The 23429-nt window shown below is 43.6% G+C and overlaps 1 protein-coding gene across 2 annotated transcripts in view; it reads right to left on the reverse strand.

The window, feature by feature from the left end:
• Window positions 1–19017, reverse strand: part of LOC105687602 — a 91780-nt gene extending 72763 nt beyond the window's left edge. For both annotated transcript variants that reach the window (XM_012403389.3, XM_048657334.1), the window contains exon 1: window positions 16098–19017. In XM_012403389.3, the coding sequence (XP_012258812.3) occupies window positions 16098–18180 (2083 nt within the window). In that variant the 5' untranslated portion in view covers window positions 18181–19017. The remainder of the gene's footprint in view (window positions 1–16097) is intronic.
• Between the last annotated feature and the right edge of the window lie 4412 nt (window positions 19018–23429).

Below are 23429 nucleotides of genomic sequence, written 5' to 3' on the forward strand. Positions count from 1 at the left end.
ACTCGTCGTCGGTTCGCTGACGCGGTTTTCCTTAATAATTAGTGATGTAGGCTAGACACGTGCCTTCGCTATCGAACTCGGGTCTCTTTCCTTGGTAATACTCTCGGAACTATTTGCGTATAATGTCAAGGCCATTGCGACCATATGAGCAATCGTTGTAACGGCGACGAGCGCCATGACCGTAACAAAACTCTATCGGATAGAACCGAAATAAAAAGGAATGGGATCTATAAAAAGGGCTGGTACAAGAGGGTGGCTGACAAACCGTAGTCCGCGTTCTCAACTTCCGTTGATAAAAGAAAATCAACTAACCCCCCCCAGAAATGATGACCGTAAGAATTCTCAGTGGAATGAGAATATTATGAAATGGTACCGAGAAATTTCTCAACAGTTTTGTTCTTACGTCGAGTACTCGGAGCATAATTTCTAAGTTTACTACAACCCGACTGGATGACTCATTCGATAACGATAGATAAGCATAGTTGATAGGGAATAATAATAGCAGATCAAACGAGTGGAAATCAAAATCTGAAAGGACAGTAGGAAAAAAAAGGGGGCGGGGGCAGTTTTAATCGGGAGAATATACGTTACTCGCGCGTTACGGTTTCGGAGTGATTTCATTTCAAGTGCAAGATCGACGGATCGTGAATTCACGAGTGGATCACGAGATCTACAAATAGCGTTATCTGGGATAATTCGTTAATTCAAATCTGTGGGTATAAAAGAAATTACAGTTGATTCCGTTCCCTCGGCGGAGGCCCGTCATTTTACCGAAATGTACGATATGATTTAATCCGATCAGATTCGGCCAGAGTCTAGACAAGCATCGCCCGGGGATTCGTCGCGCGTCAACCGCAGCTCGCACAAATTTTCGTGCTTATGTACGAATTTATAAAGTGCTTGATTAAGTGCTCCTTGTCAATTGGAATTGTACGTTGTGTTATTGTACAATACCTAAAACCACCTTTGTACTCGCGTGGTCATTCGTAGAACTTAAATACGCCATGCTAAATTCGAAATTGACGAGCCTGCGTCACGCCGTAATCCTGCAGCTGACAGTCCTGGACGTCATCGTACAGCAGCTATAAAGTTGACGGTAACAACGTCCATTATATGTATATTACATGGAAGTATTGTACACCGACAGTGTTAGCTACGTTCAGATCGTTATTCCTCTCATATTAAAATCTTCACTTCAATATCCGTGATATTGTATTGTATTTTTTCCTGTAGAGTATCGCAATAAAACTAGTGAAGGTGAATCGGTGTGAATATCGATTAACGTTGTGCTTTGAATCGAGGTATCCTGACCCGACGATCCTGACAGTTACGATTCGATGCAATTTTTTTTTTTTTTACGGACCAAAAAACGACGGTCGGAAAATGGAAGTTTTCAATACAAAAAACTTGACCGAACATTCGCCGAATTCGAGCGCGATCACTTGTCACACTTGCGCAGATTCGCAAAATCAAATCGCAGTATAGATTACGTAGATTTGCAATTTGGTAGATCCAGGTAAAGGTTTATCGTAATCCGCTGGCCGTGTCATTCTCGTTTTCTCGTCAGCCTTTTCGGATTGCGAGCTCGAGAGAGTCCGTTAAAACCGTGCGAATTACAAAATTGCACACGGCAAATTGAATTAACATATCGGATCGGAGGTGCAACCTGTTCGACCGGCGATAATCATTGATCGTTAGTCGAGAACAATTAAAAATTCACCGAGCATCACGAGACACTGTGGTCAACATTTTCATCCACCTGCCGACTATAAGAATTTTCCGTCCACCTGACGCCTTTCGACACTGCAGGGCGAAGAGACTACGCATTTCCCAATATCAAATCGTTTTATAATAGCAAAGAATTTGTTTACCAAAAATTATTCGACATTCGACAACTTTGGATGATATCGCCGAAGCAATTTCTGCGATATTGCGATCGCTGTATCTCGATATATTTTTTCTTTTTCGTCTCCAAAATTTCGAGCTTTTGCTAACGAAAAAAATTTCCAATACTCTCACTTACCACCTTGAACGTTCGACGGAGAGATCGCCGCAGATTCTCAAAGCTGTTGCTTTTTTCAACACCGACGAAACGGATAGCGATCACAATTTTTAGCTCACCTCTCACTCGATTACCGCGGTAACGTGTTTCCATTGAATTTAATCAACGAATCCGCACCGCACGTGCACATCCTCTTCGCAGTGGCAAGAACTACAAGGTCGTATATCGTAACGAGGCAAACACATCGGGAGTGTTTGCGCGGCTTCGCAAGGGCATCCTAACGTGTACCGGTAAGAAATGAAAACAGTAAACAAAAACACAAATTCGCCGGGTGACCCTTGGCAGGTTAACGAGGTGAAAGATAAGCGACTGGGCTCAACTCTCCGAGCGTCGTTCGTCGGATCTTTCGGTTCGTGATCGACGAAAGAAGTTCACGTGAGAATAGAATCGCAGGCATAAATTTTTCGATAACTCCTTCGTAAAGAGAGATGCCTGGTCTGATAACTTACTATTTGGGGATGCGGAGACGACCTTCAATGTTTCGGATCAAGCGTTGTTCCGTTCAAGATCTCCACAGCGGTCATCGCGAATCGTTGCACACATATCACGTTGCATACCCAATCGCTCAGATGCGCACCGGTTTCGAACGTGCTCGGTAAGGTCCGAAGAAATCGTCGCACTTTTCGGACGAAATAACAAAGCGGAAAACCTCGTCGTACGGCGTCGAAGATCCTTGAAAAGTTTATAAAATATCAGGGTGAGAACCGTTAATTGTCGCACAACCTTCGACGCGTACTAACTCTAATTATTATCCTAATCGAGGAGCGTTTCGAAACACACAGAGAAACAACGACACGCACCGGTACGCGACGCGCGAATGACTGAGGAGTATCGGCGTCGGCCAGACTTTCCCGCCGCTACCGACGCCGACGCCGCGTCGTCGTCGGAGCCGTTGCCGACCCTCCCGACGTTGTACACCCGCACCCCCGACTCGACGGATCCTCGCGCTGCTAGCAACCCCCTCGGTCCACCTGTAGACCCGAGCGACGGGGGCCCCGCAGGACGTACGCCTTTTATTGCTTTTATTAAAACGTACAATCGTCCCTTTCAGACACACGGTTACGCTCGGACGACTCGCAGACCGTTTTACTACCTTCGTGACTAACCGTACGTGTATACCTGAAAAACACCTGTACGCTCGTTCGTTCGCCGAGCCGATCCGAGGGTGACCTTCGCTCGCCGAGATCCCGACTCCCCGAATATTCTTCGATTTCTTTTACATTTTGTCGCCCGATCTGGATTGGAATTTGTGAAAAACCGTTCGAACGGCCGACGGTTTTGTTCTTCATGTGACGTTCGGGGACCGCGGGGTCCCAGATGCGTGGGTACGATGTGCGTGATTCGAAAGGTTTTCGGCGACACCTCGAAGGGACGACCTTGGATGAGGTTCGCGGTACATGACGGAACGCCCGTTGCCCGTTCGCGACCACCTTTACAATTCGAACGAACGCAACGCAACTGGTGCGGTTGTAAAATGAACAATATAACGCGCGGATACAGAGGGTGTCCGCGATTGATACCGGCGAACGCGCCGCAGAGATTTAATTAGCTTCCGCATGAGCTAATAAGTGGCGAGCCACACCCGCGACGGTATTACATCACAACTATTTCTCCGTTTGTTTCGCGGTCACCGCGATGTGCAGTTCCAAGTTCACCGAGGGTGTGCGGTTCGATCTGCGATGCGAACTATGTATTTCCAAATAGTTGTTACACCCGTTTCGATTGTAGATACGGCTCGGCGACCGAATATTTAATTATTATCTCCGGTTCGTGGTTGTGAATATCGTACGACCCCTGAGGTTATTTTTCATTCGTTACATTCCCAGACGTTTATGTAATATGGGTAACGTTCTCGTTATTTCGTCACCCCCGTTCCCGTCGTTGCAATGAAATTCAATCGTCACTCTTAAATCGTCAATGTTAAAATAATTTTCCGAATATGTTAACTCCGATTTCCAGTACTTCGGCCGATTGAAAGCCAATCGAATATCATTCGATCGAATGAAATAGGAATTAACCAAAGAAAGAAATAGAAAAGGTGTGACATTCCGCATGACGTGTAATAAAGAATTGGTCTTTCGTGAATAAATAACACGGCGACAGTTCTGAATAAAATTTATACACGACGTACACGTATCGCGACGTCGTTCGCATTTATTTCGAACATTGTTCGTGGGGTAAAAGCCGATTTATATATGTATATTCAGGGATTCACGCGAAACGTTTGAAAGCCAAGCAAGGGTATTTCTGTGATTTGAAATTGAAAGACCAAAGGATAAAACTCGTAGCTTTCCGAGGGAATTCTTTGATTACGAAAGACTTTGAACAATGACTCGTAATTCGCTGTAAACGGTGTTTGCAGTTCGACTAGAAAAAAAAAAAAAAACAACCCAGCAGCCGTTTTCACCGTTACTCGCGGAGAACGAGGAGAAAATTTTTTTGCCATCGCTCACGCGCGCGTTCCGCGCAATATTTTTTCCGCGAAACACGCGGTGCCAATTTTTCGCTCGAAAAACCAAAAAAGTGAATAAAAAAAAAAATATATATATATATATATATATATATTGACGCGTTACGTCGTACGAACAGGTTGCGCGAAACGATAAATCACGCGGTGTGAAATTTTTGCTTTCGTTCAGATTTTCACAAAAATAATCGTTCATCGCGATTTCGTAACCCTCGATTGTTTCTGCTCGAACCGGAGGGCGGAAGATATTTATTTTCGGAAAGGCTGCGGCCGCTCCGTCGACAATAATTTAGAAATCGATCAGCTTTGGAAACCTTTCGAAATCCTTCCGGGCCTACGTTATCTAGAATTTCGCCGGACCCCATAAGCCGTAAAGTACTCGAAAAAGGTGCTCGAAGGGAGGGTATATATTCAAAGTTTATATCTAACCGTGGCGCAGATATACGCACCGAGATGAGTTCGCTTCCGTTCATCTCTCCCTACGCTAGAGATGGAAAATGGAAATCGCACCCCGAGGGATACCCTTGACACCGACCGACTGCCCGGAAAAACTAAAAACCCTTCATGGCCATATGCCGGAAAGCTCGAACTATGAGCCTTCGAAATAGGACGTAATCGTGGTCCATTCCCCAGCTTCGCGAACCGGACGATCTTTGACTCGCTCAACTCTGCGGGCGAGCGCATTCGCAACGTAATTCTCGACTTCGCCGAAGTTTCTATAATTCCGCGGGGAACGGGGAATCAAAGGGAATAATAGTTCGACGAGAGGCAGCTCTACCTCCGGACGGGATGTACCTTTCGAAGGGATCGAGCGCTCGCCACGCAAGCGCGCAACTACTCCCGGAACGTGCGGGAGTTTGACTAATTGGGCGGAAGGTCTCGCTCTACGTGACCGATGATAATGCATTTTACTCGGAAGTTGCGGGCTACCCTGGACCGCGGGACCCTTTTCGGTATACCTGTGCGTCGCGTACGTGTGTACACGTAAGTGTACACTTAGTTACTGACCCCCGGCACGATCAACGCGTCCTCTTCCCCCCCATGAATTGTTTATCACGTTAAATATCCACATCCTTTCAACTGGGAAAGGATAAAAAAGGGACACGCGATAACGCCGCTAAATAGTTTACGACTCCGTGTTCTCCTCTCTTCATATCTTCCGCGACGAAACATAAAGTCAAGAACGAAGTTTTTTGTTTTTTTCGTTCCAAGATTGCGAAATCGGGAAATTTCGGTATTTCGGAATACCCTGAGAACATTTGACCTCGAGAATGATCGGAAGACCGAGCGTGATACCAGGGTGGTTCGCGAGGGTTGAATATGTAATCATCCGCTGATTAAATGGGTTTGAAACGGGATCTTTGATGGCTCATGAATCCGAAAGATAAGATCTGTATTATTCCGTAGTGGTTATATCCCGGCCTTGATCGACCCTCTTCAGAGGTGGCTACGTTGCTCTGGTTAGTTTCAAGCTGTTCAAGTGGTCGACCGAGTCGAGACAAACTTTGTCAATGGAGTGCGGTGCCCGCGTTGTACACCACGTCGGGTTTGGTCGGATCGACGGAGAAGTCGGACGGCCCCCGTAAGGGCGCACGGCCTCGATCGGCTGGATATCGGAAACTAAAAGTCGAGCGGAAACCGCTCTCAAGAGGACCTTGATTGCCGGGCGATTGTATGAAAAACATACCCATCCGACTCCTCGATCGACCGACCACTTTGTCAAAATTCAATCATTTCGACGAATGCTGCCCGAAATTACGCCACGACCGATCCGAAATAATTTTCAATTCGAGTCGAACGCGTTCGATTTCATCCGATTTCGCAATTCTTTTCTTCCACGGTACTTCGTACCGCGATCAAGCCCTACGTGTATTGCGACGTCCTTCTCTCCGGTTCATCGATACGCGTCACGTTCCGTCATTATTTGTATTTGCCAGGGGCCATTGAAAATTTGATTTCCAACGATGAAATTCGATTATTACCTTCGTCGATGCGTCCGACGGTATTTTCCGGCAATTTCGGATAGCGCGGGCGAGCGAATAACAAACGAAGGGGTCGGACTGTGGCTGATCGCGGTTAGAATTTTTTTCCCAACAAACGCAAATTTCGCAGTCCACGGGGCTGCGCTCGTCCACTTTGAATTCGTAGTTTCGACGGTCGGAAAAAATTTTCAAATCGACGGGGGCTGATCGACGCCTCCGCCGGCCGAAATATCGACATTTTCATGCCCACCCTTACCGCCGACATAATATCCGGTTCGTACCTCGCTCGTAATATGCCCTTTATCGTAAACCCGCTCTCATACGTTATCGCGAAAACCCGCAAACACCGTCGTGTCTCGCGATACCTGAATAAAAAAAACAAAAAAAAAAAAAAGGGAACACGTGCGGTTACCCCTCGCCAAAAAAAAAAAGAATCCAAAAAAATCATACCCGTTAAGATTGATCCAACTTTTCCTGTCCACTGCGAACTTTTCCACTCCGGCGTCGATGACAATTTTTTTGCGAAAAATCGAGCAAACTTCGAAGCTTTGACGGCATCCTAATTTCACCCTAGATACACGAAAACTTTAAACTTTAGTCTCGCAACCTTTTTCCATTGATTTTTAAGGTCGTGTCCGGCGTAACAGGATCTCGCATAAATAAAAGCCTAATCGCCGGGAGATGCACATTACGGGGTAGGGGTAATTAGCCGTGTAATTAGTCGATCCCCAGAGACTCCGAATGATCGCACCTCCGTACGTATAATATTCGCACACGTGGGTAACTACACGACCGTACATTATTACACATAAATCGATGTGCGAAATCCGGCACGTGCAGCTGCAACCGTTCAGAATTCGACGAATCGTTCGGGTGCACCGGAGTCATCGCATCTGCTGCCGGGACAAATTTCTCAATTATAACACGTCGTCACGCGACGCACATGCGGCGCGACATTCGAATGAAATTTTGAAAATGAATCCGACGAAAAATTCGCGGTCCAATTTTCCAGTACCTGCAACCTGAAGTTACACACCTCTGTATGCGACTGGTAAGGAGACGGCACCGTTCAACGTAGGAACTTTCAATTTATCATAACTAAATATTTGGGTCCACATCAAAGAGGAGTTTTCGGTTCGACAAACAACGACTGTATACCTAGTCTACTTCTTTCTCGGTACGACCCACTAAAAATCTTATCCTCGCCACCGATCTTATTCATACGGTGAATTAGGGTTGATCCCAGGTTTTTCTTCGTTTTTTTCATCGATATTTAGGTGACCGTCCGGACGATATTTCCCCCGATCTCGGAGCGAACAAAGTTTATTGGCGGTTGAATACCTCGAGGCCTATACAACGAGGGCGGAACGCACGATGTAGACCTTTATTATATGTATAGGTATTATGCATAGGTAGGTGGTAAGATGTAGATACGTGTCACGTGTCAGGGTATATCATGTTCAAACTCCCGATGCGATACCCGAGAGGGATCTCGGTCAACGGTTCACATACGGTGTGGAATTTTTTATCCGAACTTTTTTCGAGGAACCTACTGCGAGAGGAAAACTCGTCCATCGACCACATGCACGCTATGTATATATATATATACGTATAGGTATGTACGTACGTGAAACGCGGGGTGATAATCTCCGGAGGAATGTAAAACATCGTTAGAAACGACACGTCTAGGGTTGGGCATAAATTTCTCCGAGGTACAGCGACGGAATTAAACACATATATGTTGCATACGAACGTAGAGTATATCCGTTCACGTATGTAGCATTGTACGTTTTACGAATACCTATATATATATAGATATGTATATACACCCGGATTACATATGTGTATAAATTATAAGCTCATGGAAAATAAACGAAGAGCGGAAAGCATGGCGCAGGTGTATTACGAGGTGGTTTCTCAGATCCGGAAAATCTGACAACTGAATAGACGGAAGCGAGAGGGAGGGTTTCAAAGCTACCTTCCCCGGATTATACTCGTCGAAAAAAATGCTCGTCGGGATCCGTTTCTTCCGATTCCGTGGACATTTCACAACGAAGCGCGATGCCGCCTGAATTCCTCCGATATTTTGGAGACGAATCAACGGAATCGGATCGATCGATCAAATGCCGTTTCAATTCGATCGTATCCCCGTTTGACACGGTTACGTCACCCTGCCGGGGGAGGACGAACGTAATGTACGTTCGGTCACCTGAACTCTGCGGGTCGAACAAGTTATCCGCACTGAAAATCAGAGTGGGGAAATCAGTGAGTATTAGCATTTAACGAGATTCGGCTTGATTGGTAAAAGCTCGTTGAACACGTCAAGTGAATTAACCGATATATGGGTACTCGAAAACCAACATCCGCCGATTCCGCGTGTTCTGCATTACGGTAAAACACGGTCGACTGATTTCCATACTTCGTCAATTATCTTCGGTGATAAGCGTTTCGAAAAATTGCGAACATCCGTATATCTTTATAACGACATGTATGCCGCTTCGATGTTCAAAATCTACGCTGTGTCTGATTTTCTGAAACGAACTGTTCTTTTTTTTTCAGTTTAAAAAAAGGGCCTTTCCAAAAGTCTCTGTAAAATTCTATAGGATATATTCGACCCATAAAAAATCTATGAGTTACAACGACCCGAATGTTCATTTTAATCGTCATCGGACTCATCAGTCGCCATCATCAACATTTCAATCATTCCACAGCGTGATTACCTTATAGGAAAAAAGCGGTGTCACGTAGATTAACAGAATCTTCGAGATTAACGGGTATTCAAATTTCTAGGGCAATATTTCAGGTGGAAGGTGCAGTTAATGTAGTTGCCGCTGTGGGTGGATGAATTATTCGCGGCGATGATGTTTAATATTTTGATCAGAGGTCAGGGTGTCAAAATAATGGACCCGATGCATCATCCCCGACCACTTTATGCCACCTCATATACAAATGATAGGTATACACGCGCGCACCTTGATATTGGGTCGGGTGCAAGCATTCGCAGCTATTTTCCTGACCGTAACTGGGTCATCCCAAAAATAATGTATAGTACGTCCCGTTTCAAAGTGCAGCACATTCCGCGCTCGAATGTCTCGTGAACCATAAATTATTCGATTTTAGAAAAATTTCAGATCTTCGAAACGGAACGTCGAATGCTAGTTTCGCCATGGATTTATCGAACGATGGTTCGACTTTGTTTTTCTTCTCCTCGTATCCCGGAAATCGCGTGCCGAACGAAATTCGGTAAAGATACGATGGGATTTCAGACGTCGAAAGATTTTACCGCTATCGTTTGAATTCCGAACTGATTTATATGAACGGACAAAAGTTAATGACTTTCGTGCGAACGTCGGGAATAAAATTTTCGGATTAGTTACCGTCTATTTTTCACACCGGCCACCGACCGCGAATCGACGATTGATTATTTTCCACGATCGATTACACATCGGGGAAGTTTGACGCGGGATGAATCGGTGTTAAACGAACTCGAAACCGATCGCAATCAGGGATAATTTTCCCGCTGACTGCGTCAGAATGAGAATTTGATTAAAACCGAACGGAAACTATTCTTTTTCATAATGTGTATAATTCTCCGTTTTTTTCTACCCTTGATTCATCGAACGTTGAATAAACCCTGTAATTTACCATTCGACTTTCTCACGTCGAGTATAACTATTCCACCCCGTCGAGCGGAACGTCAAGCTTTGGAGAAACTTGGCCCCTGACAACTTGTTCGTAAACGAAGGTGCCGCCGTTACGCGACCTTGATCCTGACCCCGAAGCTCCGTCGAGCGAACGCCGACTTGATCCGATTCAACCGAACCTGACCCATCTCAAGGAAAACCAATCCCCCTAAGAATAGCCGCGCAGCAGATATTGCGGATGCGACGATTCGACGGTTTCCGCCAAGGTCATCGTTCCCCGAAAGGTCATCATTTCGCGAACGCGTCTTAAACGTGTTCAATAAACACGTCGCTACCCTCCTCAAGATTTTTCATTACATTTCTGCGGCGTCCCAAGGACGCGAGATAAACCGACGTCAAGGAACGAGCTTGCAGAGGAGTTTGCGTAGCGAGTGGTGAAAAAAAAAAAAATCGATTCAAAAATGAAAACGAAGGGAAGAAAAAAATAGGGAGGCGGCGAAAGAAGCGGCCTAGGGTAAGGAACGGGTCGAACGGATAGTCCGGATATTTTTACCCCGGTTGATGCAGCGAGGCTCTGAAATATGCGGGCGCTCGAAATATTCCTCGAGGAATCTCGCGGATCCGAAAAGGAGCAGAAAGTTCTAGAGCGCGAAACGAGCCGCGGCGGGGCCGTCGTTTATCCGGAAACGCATCGGAAAAATAGAGAGAAATACGTAAAAATATATTTTGTGCAATGGGAAAAATTCTGCAGGACGAACGAATATATATGTATATCCCCGAATGACGAATTTCGCTCACGTGCCGGACATTGTGACAAATCGTGGCGCGGTACAATCGCACGGCGGTGTACAACGCGAACGTTGTGAGATTTCTCTGGGTATTTTATCTAGCATGAAATTCTTTCGAAAACTTGTTATTCTACGATTCCAAAACTATTTTCTCGCGGTCAATTTGTGTCGGAGTGCAGGATATCGGAATCGTATTATAGCTTTCGAACAGCGAGCGACTCGCAGCACCGCAATTTGACGTTTCGCAAAACGGCTATATCCATACGAATTATTGGCGTCGCTCTAGCTGGCAATATTTTCAAAAAAAAAAAAATCGACACTTTTCGAAGCGAGCCAAAAACTGCGAAGCACCAACACCGCGATATTTCAAGAACCATCCGAGCTAATGGCGTTTCGTTTATGCCGACGCTGTAATATTCCTTGGATGACGTCACTTTCGTAGGGAAATAAAACTGCGGAATGCCAACGGCATTGCGGCGTATGAATTCAAGACGACGTGGTACGTGGTCCACGCAGAATCCGACTCCTGAACTTCGGATCAAAATAGTTCAACCTCTCAGAAACGAAATCTATAGCGTGTAAAAAAATCTCATCGCTCTCAACGAGCAAAAGACTGATTTGGTCGATTCGGATTTTTGACATTTTCCAAAGTTTGGATGTTTTTTTCTCGAGTTTCGGAAGAGGGGGAACAAAAAGCTGTGAATTCTCTAATTTTAGCGAGAGTAATTATACACGACGCAACGGTTGAACGACGCGTACGCGGTGAATGAAATTCGTGCGAAGTTTTCCTTCAATTATAACGGTGTACGTTGATTGGTTATGATTTCATACGAAGTTTCAAATGAATTCGAAGCGAACTTCATGATTAACTGTCGGAATTCAATTTTTCCAAGCGTATCACCAAGCGAACGATAAATTCGCGGCATAATAGCCGCGAACTGAATATTCCTTGAATACAAGTTGGTGTATTGTAGGACTCTGTATAATTAGATCTCGTTATGCAGCGAATACAAGCTTATTCGAACGCACGTACGTGTAATGCGTACATATGTTAGCGGATTCCATCACGTTTTATAATACACGTACACTTTTGAAATATCTTGGCGAAAAGCCAAAAATATCAGCTACATTACCTCTGATTCGCGAAGCTCTATAATCTGCCCACATTTCTTCTCGTATTAAAATTAGAATGGAAAAAAAAAAATGATAATGGTAGTATCTAATAATAACAACCGTTAGATTAACAAATCTGTAGTCTACGTTGAAGAAGTTGAGGGCAAAAAATGTTCATGACGACGATGAGGGAGCAGATATTGCACGCGTTTTTAGCCGGAGAAAGGAGAAAGAAGAAAAGAACGGTTTCGATCATGCGACGATATGAAAACTCTTGAGCTGTAAATATTATACTTGGAGAATATTCTATCTGGTTTGAAAAGTTCTACAGCTCACGTATAACTTGGAAAATTACTCATCTAGAAATTATATATACGGCAGTGGAGGTGTACGTGTAGAAGCCCCGTAGGTATATCGACTTGACCGATAATTAAATCTTAAAGTTTGTCAAAATTTATTCATCGCAACTTTTTATTATACCGCCAGTGCTGCAGCCTGAGCGTATACCTCGAGGAAACTTTATTAATAAACCTGCGCTGAAAAATAGAGAAGATCGTGGGAAATGAGCCGGGAATAGTTATCGCATCCGTACCTATATACCCGTACACGACGAGATTAAGGTGAAATTAAGAATCTTGCAGCTCCATAATTGTTCCGTATTTAGTCCCCCCACCGTTGGCAGCGAAATAGTCATCGACGATTCGAATTCGTTAAAAAGTAATTCATCATACTTCATTTCACGACTTCCCTTCAACGGGCCACCCGATAGAAAAGATGCTCCCCTTTTATCGGTTGCTTCTAATTTTACATCTTTTATACGCTATCCATGACTCGTCCTTTCATATGTTTACGTCAAATCGAATATAGGGCGATATGAAGAAGGGCTGGGCGCCCGTCGAAATCTGTGCGGGTGAACCCGTTTCTTTGAGAAGAAAAAAAGAAAAAAACTTCCGTGTTTCCCGAGATATTGGGGCAAGCGTGACAGAATTGTTAAGAATCATATGTCCAGTTTGAACGGTTTTAGCCGGTGGTAGTAAAATTCAGGACTTTATTCGTCAGTGATGAAGTATTTCGATAAATCAACTGAAATGGTAAAGAGTAACGGCAGTTGGTACAACATTTGTACAAGGGTGGATTGGAAAAATTTATTTTCTTTTATTTTCTTAGCATGGGGCAGAATTTGTTCTTTATGAAAAAAGAAAATTTTTCCCACCTGATGATTACTCGATCGTTTGCATGAATAGATGATTTTGGCTTTCAGATTTGGATTCCTGAGCTGATTATACGTGAAATTACTCTTGAAGAACCAAAAAAAAATTCACTTTTTGAGCAAAAAATAAATCATTGTTTTAATTGGGTTTAATATGCTTTTCTTACGTATTTTGACCTCAGGAATCCGAATCTGGAAGAAAAATTGATCTATCTCTAAAATTGACCGAGTTATCGCCAATTTTCACCTTTGAGGGGTCAAAAATAAAAAATTTATCTTTTAGTCTATATGAATGTAATTTGAGCTCAGGAATCCGAATCCGAAAGAAAAAATGGTCTATCTCTAAAATTGATCGAGTTATCCTCATTTTTTCGCATTTTTTGGTACAAATTTGAGGATATCTCGAAGGGAAAAAATCGTAGCTCAATTTGGACAACGGATTCGTGTTCCTGAGGTCAAAATACATGAGAAAAGTGCCACACGATCAATTTTACAAAATAAAAATTTTTGGTCAAAATTTGAAAAAATCGTAAGGGGTACCCCTTGGAAAAATCTCAAATTTTGGCCAAAAATTTTTATTTTTCAAAATTGATCGTATGGCACTTTTCTTATGTATTTTGACCTCCGGAATACGAATCCGTTGTCCAAATTGAGCTACGATTTTTTCCCTTCGAGATATCCTCAAATTTATGCCGAAAAATGCGAAAAAATGGAGATAACTCGGTCATTTTTGCAGATAGATCAATTTTTCTTCCGGATTCAGATTCCTTGGCTCAAATTACATCAAGATAGACTAAAGAATCAATTTTTTATTTTTGACTCCAAAAAACTGAAAATTGGCGATAACTCGGTCAATTTTAGAGATAGACTAATTTTTCTTTCAGATTCGGATTCCTGAAGTCAAAATACGTTAGAAAAGCATAATAAACCCAATTAAAAAAAAAGATTCATTTTTTGCCTCAAAATCGAATTTATTTTTGGTTCTTCAAGAGTAATCTCACGTATAATCAGCTCAGGAATCCAAATCTGAGAGCCAAAATCCTCTACTCTGCAATCGATCGAGTAATCATCAGGTGGGAAAAATTTTCTTTTTTCATAAGGTACAAATTCTGCCCCCATGCTAAGAAAATAATAAAAAAAAATTTCGTCAACCCACCCTAGTTCACACGCGACTAATTCTTGAGTCTGCGATGGACTGAACTAGACAAGTATAAAAGAAACGCGCGGCAAAAATTAATGAGTGATCAAAAATGTCGCGTCGTTTAGCACTGGCCATTTCCAAATCACACACAATATGTGAAATTCGAAAAATATATGTTTTGTTCAGGTATGGGATTTCTTTTGGACATTTGTCTGGTTGAAAAATTTGGCCAGCGTCGATTGAAAATATGTAACGGCTCGCCGTAAGATATGAGGCAATGTGCCAATAACTATACGTTATATGTAATATAATTCTTTTATAAAAATAATCATGATTACATCGTTCTACTTGCTACGAACACCGATGAAGGTTTACTCTATTTTTACGACAAAATAAGTAATAGAGACCAACGACGTGCGCCGTAAGATACCGCCGCCGTTTATATACGTACCTGTATATGTATATATTTTTTTTTTTTCTTATTCCATTTCCCCCTGGATTTATTAAGCGTAACATTTATTGGCTCAAGCTTTGCACCGCTGTTCAATCGTGCTTTAAAAGCGTGGGTAGTGCTTTTGAACTATGAGGCGGGGACCCGTATAAAGGTTTCTCGTAAAACGGCGCAAACCTACGGGAAACACGTACCGGCGAATCGTCAAAGCTGTCGAAAACGGAAATCGAGTATAAGGAATTTCAAAGGAGAACCAATATACAGATTTTTTTTTTTTTCATCACGGAATCCCTGATACATGAATACATTAAACATTTTCCAAAACCGGCCGTCCCTCAATTCTTTCAATTTCATTTCTTCCCTCTCCTCAAAATCATCGAATCGATATAGGAACGAAAAAATTCCTACCGACAAAAAAGCGACCCGTGTGGTTCGAATTTCGTGTCCCTTCTTCTACTGGATATCCAACGATCGCCAATCAAGAAAAATTACACGGATGCGCGATTCGGGAGGTCAGGTGAATTTCGCCAGGTAAATAATACAAGAGTAAGAGTGAAGATATATATGTGCAATTGTACATACATGCGTGTAGATCAACTGCCTCGACCTCGTGGCGACCGAAGCGCGAACGATTGGGTGATTATCGCGGTTGACTACTCTTCACCGTGCGCATCCCTTTGAATTCGATCGATCGGAATCGGACGTCAATCGCCGTATCGGGTGTAACGTGCGGAACGGAAGTTTACGAACACCCGGGACGCTACCAGTCGCGTTGAGCTTTTCGAATCGTTTTTAAACGGCGATTATTAATTGGGTATGGCGAACACAGAAGCCACGTTTATGTCGAAATATCAACGATGATTCACTGCGGGGTGAGTTTATCAAACCCCGTCGTAGGTACGGGGACACCGCGGAGTAAACGATTCATAGGATAACACCGAATTTCCAATTAGCTCAAGGTCGTTACAAGTTCGCCAAGTAGGTTTGACGTTACAACGGATATCGTGTTTAGTCAGTAATTACACCCGGAAGGGTTCGCGCGTAGGTACGAGTTATTGCGATATCGGGTTCGTAAAGCGTTCCCGTGTTCGATTCGACCCACGTTAGAAACACGCGGGGTCCGCGGATGCGAATTTCGTCAAAGGATAACTCGAATTTTTTTCTCAGCAAATTTCGTGAAATTCTCATCGCGAGTATTTTAGAGGATGGAAAAGAATGGGGTGGACGAAAACTTCTTACCTGGTGTAGCGACAGCGGCGTCTTTCTTTCGCCTTCTTCGTCTCCTGCGTTGCGCCGGTTCGACAAAGTTTGACGAGGACGTGTCTTCCAGTCTCTGCGAGTCTCCCGGGCTATTGGCCTGAACTTTCCGCGCGTTTTCCTGTCGCTGTTTCAGCAGAGCGTAAACTCGTTTGAAGTAGTCCCTTGTGATGTCCTCGTTCGACTGTGGCGTTAGCTCGGCTTTCTTTTCATCCGATATTTCACTACCATCCACTATCTTAAACGTATCACTCTTTTTCACGTTCGAGTTAACAGCCCCCACAGCATCCTTGTACTTCGCGAAGGTATTCTTCTGCATCGAGTTATAACCATAGTCGGGGGAATCCATAGTCAGAACACTCTGTCCGTCGGTAACGCTCGAGTTCGTTCGCGACGTGTCAACATTATTGACGAGGACCTTCGATATATTGGGCGATTGCCGTTTTTCCATTCGCTCAACATTTTTTTCCAGCGCTAAATAATTTTCTTGCCGGTCGGTCGACGGTCCGTTGCGATCGGCGGACTCCTGCGCGATTTCAGCTTCCAAATGATCCTCCGTTTTCACCGCGTTGCTCTCGTTCGCACGGAGTTCCTCATCCGAATCTACGTTATTCTGGCACACTCTGCAGTCCCGCTCTCGGCAAAGGTCGTGTTGAAGATCCTTCCATCTCGGCTTCGTCATGAAGTCGACCTCTTCCACCCCGCCGTCCGGATGAAGGGTTTCCGAGGTCTTCCTCAGTCTCTCGATCCTCTTTCGCTCTTTGTACTCTCGCCACGAGCGTTCCAGATTGTCCTGACTCTGTATCCTCCGCGGCGGATTCCCGCTCTCCTTGTGGTCCGAATCCACACTGGTTTCGATAGCGTTCAGCAATACGTCGCTCTTCGTTTTACGGTAAACTTTTCGCCGGTCCGAACCACCCGAGGAGTTTCTTTTCCTCAGTTGATCACCACCGACGAAAGAGGCCTTGTCAAAATCTTCGAGCGCACCGCTCCGAGTTTTTCGACATGATTTTCGCCCACCCACGTCATCGGGATTCTTCTTTTCGTTGGTCGCGCGACACTTTTCCTTCTCGCTGAGGTCCGGATCGAACCTTATGTTCGCTTCGCTCCGGACTTTTCTCGTCCGGTAATTTCTACGGTCATTGTGCACGTGATCGGAATACCTTTTTTTTATTTCACCTGCCAGCTTCCCATCAGCCGGAGATCTCGCTTCCTCCTCGTTCATTTTTTCTTTAATCTTATTTTGCAAGTACTCTTTTATCCTGGCGATGCCCCCCCGACCGGGGTCTTCCGGTTTTACCGTGATCTCGCCTCTCTCATTCGCCGACGAGTGGTCCTTGATTTGTTTCAATCTCACCTCGCGAGGAGCCGGCCTTTTCGCCGTTTCGTCAGGATCCTTGTGAGCCTTCAGGTAGGCTTTCACTTTTTCGCATCTCTCACGAGCGATTTCCTCCGCAGTTTTCTTACCGATCGTCTCCGGTGTTCTGAGATCGTCCAATATTTGCTTACGAAGAAAATCACCCGCCGAATAGCGTTTCGGCGATCGGACTCTTTCGTCTCCCCGATGATCGCTTTCCTCCAGATGTCTCAGCGCTCTGTCGATCCCCGAAGAGTTCCTCTTCTTGATCCGTTTGTCCCTCTTCTCCTTGGAGCCCAGGCTCGCGTCGCTTCGCGATTTTCTAGGTCGGTAACCCGTCTGGACGGATCCGTATTTTGAGCTGAATCCGTCGATGTTTCGGTTTCCGCAAGCCGCCGCCGGAGCGTCATCGTTTTCCCTCAAGGGTTCGCGTTCAGGAAATTTTTCGTGCACCTTCAATCCGTCGCGAAACGATCCTCGGGCCCTTTGGGCCGTCCGGCCGGTAGTTTCTACCAAAAGACGTCCATCCTTGTCCAGAAACTGAACGACCGGCAGAGTGTCCGCCGACGTGGTCAGTTCCCAATCCCAGTGCAGAGGCTTGTCGAGTCTCAGTTTTATCACCGGATCGGAAGACGGGTCTTCGCTCGGCGATGCGGGGCTGATGGGACTCGAAGTGGTCGCCCTTATCCGAGGGTATCTCGTCTTCATGATGAAACCGACTCGGCTCGATTTTTTATTTCCAAGGTTTCGGGGGGTTTACGCGATTTCTTGAGTACCGGTGGGCGGATAACGTCCTCGGAGATTCGTATTTCGGAAGCGTGATTCAAAGTTGCAGTGTGCAGGAAAATTTCGTTTGGTTACCTGATGTAAAAAAAAAAAAAACTTTTTTCGCGCGGATCGATTCGGAATTCGGATATAGTGGGTGGGACCGAAGGTCGGTTTGATTATGCAAGAGGAGGTGAGATTGTTTACGCGATCTTGGCGGGGCGTCAAACCTTCCGAAGATTCTTTCCAGCCTTTGCCAGCTTCAATACAATTTTAGAAACACGTCTGCCGTTGCTATTTCGTTTTGAACGCGCACGCTCCAGTAGCTCGCGTCTTGAAAACCGTTGGATAGTTACATTTTGACATCGGAATCTTCAACCAAATTGAAAAAAAAAAAAATATCGAACGAAAAATATTCCAAACGAAGCACGATCACAACGTCTACTCCGAATAACCAACTTGACGCACTTTTGCTACGCAGTAAAAACCGATTAATATTTCGAATCTGACGGTTCGTCGCAACGACGACGACTCGCACTGTTTCCCCGTTAACGCAATCCAATTAATGCCGGCGCCAAAATATCTCGAACAGGGTAACGTCGGAACTTTTTAAGAAACGCGCACCGCAGCTATCGCTCATAATCATCCAAATCCCACAATAGCCGTCAAGTTCGGTCTGTCAAAACTACACCGTTCGTGTTTATCGTTGGGATCACTCGGTCGTTCGGACGTTCAATTTCATCTCGTAATATGTGACTGACTCTGGGACTAACCGAGAAGCGCCTGCCGATGGCGGAGGTTCCGTTCACGATGACGTCATCTCGAATCTCAAAATACACCCGGACCGATTCGCGGTGGGGGTGGCGGAGAAACGTCCGCGTCCAAGTAACGTCTACCACCCGAGCGCGACCAGTCCGAAGACACACCTTGAGGGACGCATTTGCCACTTGGTTTCACCCGGTAATCGCATGATTTCGATGCCTGTAACCCGTTCTCGTCGGAGTCACCGTATCGGAAAATTAATTCAAAGTGGTGTCTCGTTCGAATACATCGGGCAGTTTTTTTTTTTTTTCTGCTAAAGCCATCTGTTTTTCGGTAGCAAATTTTGCTTGTGATTACCCAGATTTACCGAGAATCGTTGTTTGTATAGATTGGGTTATATTTAATCGCGGATTTAGAGTTCGGCAAATGTCATTGAACGGCCGTGTACCTAGCTACTTATTTTAACCAATTATCGAGCGAATTAATTAGGTACGGACACGTCGATGATATAAAAGTATAAACGACTATCGGTGAACCTATGCCAAAAAATGTTTTCACAACCCGTGGACGTTATAATTATTAAATTTCCCATACAGTAGCCAGTTATGAGAAAAGTTTTCTCCCCGAGGAAGAAGCAGAAGAAGAAGAAGACAATTTAAACTTCATCGCGAATTCAGATGAACACACCAGATGGAGCGAAAAAGCCGGCTCATCTCCCACGTTCCAGTTTTAAGCATTTCAGATCTTATAGAAAGTTGGCGATGAGCGTCGTACCCGATCTTATATTTTATTCGTCGGAGCTATTACCTTCTAGGATTATAAATATTTGACCCCTTTTTCGACCCCGTCAAAATCCCTGTGAAGTCTTTACGTTGTAATTAAATATAATCGAATACGAGGATGTTGAAAATTTTTAGCAAGCTCGATTCTGTCCGAGTCGAAGAAAAGAACATAAGCGTCGAATACGGTCGGAGAATGGCACTTCGTTGATCGGATTATTTGCGATTCATAGTCAGTGCCGATCGGACAAGAGAGTAGAGGGAAAAACGTTTGGCTGAGAGCACTCGGCTCCCCCGTTGTAAATAATCCGCACGAAATTTGGTCCATCGGAAAAATTCTATATCCGCTGTGAGTCAATTTTCGTCGAGGTATAAAGTTTCCTCTCCTCTTTATTTCCCGGTATCTGAAGAAAGTGGATTGAAGTGACGGGACGACGCTCGTCTTGTAGACGCGGAGTTTCTCACCCCCCTCCCACCCTTAGTAACTACGCCGGAAGCCGCGAAGCTTTTGCTTTCGCGGCCTGTTCGGGCTGAAAGGATTTCACTGTTATGAGAACTGCACCCCCTGGGTGTCGTTTAACGCGAGAACGGGACGGGGTTTTAGTCGGGTCAGAAGTACGTGACAATCAAACCTCGAGTCTAGTCGCTGTGAAAATTTTCCGTCCGCCCGAGGCGATAATATCCTCGGAAGGAATAAATTAGCTCGGCGGCTCGAGTTCCCGTGTAATAAAGATGGAAACGCAGTTGTGATTCGTTTCTTCTCGCGAATAAATTGCGGTGTATCCAATTAGCATTTGTAAGTCTAAGAGTTTCGTGTTGTTTGTTCGGATTTTTTTTTTTTTCTCTGCTTTTTTTGCTCCAACAAAAGTACTTGTAGTACGTAAATATATGATCTCCATATATAGAAGCTGCGAAAGCTGGCTTTAACAGCTTTTAATTTGCAATGTAAACAAATTTTTTTTGTTCCCCCCCCCCGTTGCGGGATGCAAAAATACTTTGGAGTTGAAATTCCTCTGTAATGTTTGTTTTATAATTACCGAAAACAACTGCCGCGAAAATCCCCATCGGGCCCCCTGCGTCGCCCTAAATTTACACGGATCTCTCCTCTCGAGAGAAATTCAAAAGTCTTCAGAACATTTCTACCCTTTAATTAATTAATTCTCTGCCTACGGAAAAGTTTGTTACTCGCGCAAACGTTACTCAATTGTATCCTCGGGTATACGTGGACGCGAAACACAACGGACACAATTTAATTCACGTATTCGGATTGCCGGAGTTCAAATTAAACGAAAAATCAGTGGTGTCATTTTCGGTCCCAGAATGACAAAAAGTTTGGACCCGATTTTTTCTATCCTCTTTCATTCTCGAGGACGCTGTTGCGTTTTTTTTTTTTTTCTTCTCACTGATAAAATATTAATTATTATAAAATATTAGCGATAATTGAAGTGCGCTGAATTTCGTTTTCACGGCACGTTTGCGGAGATTTTTTTTCGTCACCGACTCTTCATACCGGAATTATAACACGTTCGAGCCGTGGGATTCCGCGAGAACCTTCCCCCAGCTATGTGTCCGAGGAGAGCAAAAAATAGTGGCGAGGAAAAAGAAGGATCTGCAAGGGGTAGGTAGTACGGGAAGAAAGTTGGAAACTACTCTCACTCACGTGAGGGACTGAGAAAACTTTCGTCCCTAAAACCCTGGGGGCGCGAATGGAAAACAAACATTCTATTTATAACGTTCCAGTCGATCCTGACAAATAATTTATTTCTTATCACTTTTTTTCTTTCCATCATTCGGAAACTACCCGAAGACCAGGTTGAAAACCGGAATAGATCGTCCGGTTGCGAAATAAAGTATCACGGCGCACGAAAACAGGGTCGAGTCGCTCGAGCAAAAATTCAGCGCACTTCAATATTGACGAAATTCTTAACCACCTGTATTTGCACTCGCGCATCCGTATGCGAGTTGTTGCAGGTGATTAATCAACGTTTCGAGCCTTCGCGGTCGTTTTGATGTATTCATCATGCGAATGCTTCGCGAAATTAGGCACTGCTGCACACCCGGTTTTCATCAAACGTACGACCTCTGCTACACAAACCTCGACCGAGTTATCTCGAGGTGAGGGTGGTCGTATTCCGGGTCTTCCGAACCGACGATAATTGGTGGAAACACGAAGCGAACGCTTCGACGGAATTTTCAAAGAAAGAAAAATTAAGATGTAATTAAATCGAAAATCGGAGCGAATGAAATGTTCTTACTGTTTTTTTTTTGTTCGTCGAATGGCAAAGACTCTTTTCGTTAAGGGTCGATCGGATCTTGGGACGACTCGTGACTACGGGGATCTACCTAAGAAACGACTGTAAATGGATTCGTGTACAGCATAGAAAATAATAATTTATTTAGCAGTCAGCAATAATATATAAACATACAGCAGAGATTTTGGGCAACTGTAGAATTATAGAATAAACTAAATGAGAGCGTGTGTACGCAATAATTACATGAAACACTCGTTTCGCATCGAGGAATATCTGTGCCGGTTTGTTTCTCTTCGACGAAATAATTTTATTTATTTATTTTTTTTTCGTATAGAATTCAACAATTTTGTTTTATTTCGAATGACGAACGGATGGAATAAATTTGAGATGAAAAACCGGCAGCCAGAATCGCTCGAGTCAACTCCCATGTAATTTCAAAGAATATCACTAAACAGCAGCGGGCTGAACTGAAAATATAAGATAATAAATTTTCAAATAAAGCTATTCAGATATAACGTTATAAAATGTTGCATAATGGTAAACAATAGTTCAAACATATTGCATACTCTGCACTCTATTCGATAATAATATCTTACAATATCGGTTAAGTAATACACAGTAATTAGTGATTTATACTTCGTAATAATTGAGTGTCGGTGTACGTGATATTTTTTTTTTTTTTTTTGAGTATTTCTATCATTTCGTAAATATTACCTATTTATCGATCGTATTCGTCAATAGCTCTATATAAAATGAAACTACCTACTCAACTACTTTACTAAATGATATAGATTTTACAGCTGCGGCAACGAATTAGAACAAGAATTCAGCAGTTTACGTTTACGATTACGTATTTTGTGTTTCGATAATGATAACATTAATAATAATAATGATAAAATTGCACTCGGAAAATAAAATGAATTACTGGATAAGGTAGTAAACGTAATATAATATACTATACATAATACACATATAATAGCGATCTCCCTTTGCGTTCAACTTTCGTTTACTGCACTCCTATAATACGTACTTCTACCCTAGTTTTTTCGTTATCTTTTTGTTGTTTTTATTTTTTTGCTTTTTTTGTTTTTGCTTTTACTCGTAATTATATATATAATTTGTTACAGTATCGATCGATTATTCGATCAATCAATTAATAGTTTTTCTAACTTGTTGTTTTCCTTTTTTTTCTTTTTTTTTTTTTACATAAAATGAAATCAACGCGTGTAACAAGTGCCACGATTTTCAACTATGCGATTCCATCTACGACAATACATCTGTAATAAATAACTGTAGCTCAACTTTTATCGAGTATTATAGTACATGCGCTATGATAAATGCGTATATTAACTTAAATCGTTAAACAGTCTCTTGAACCGCGCAAATTACTCGCGTGTTC

This window comes from Athalia rosae, chromosome 6, assembly GCF_917208135.1.
Source record: "Athalia rosae chromosome 6, iyAthRosa1.1, whole genome shotgun sequence".
Classification (NCBI taxonomy): domain Eukaryota; kingdom Metazoa; phylum Arthropoda; class Insecta; order Hymenoptera; family Athaliidae; genus Athalia; species Athalia rosae.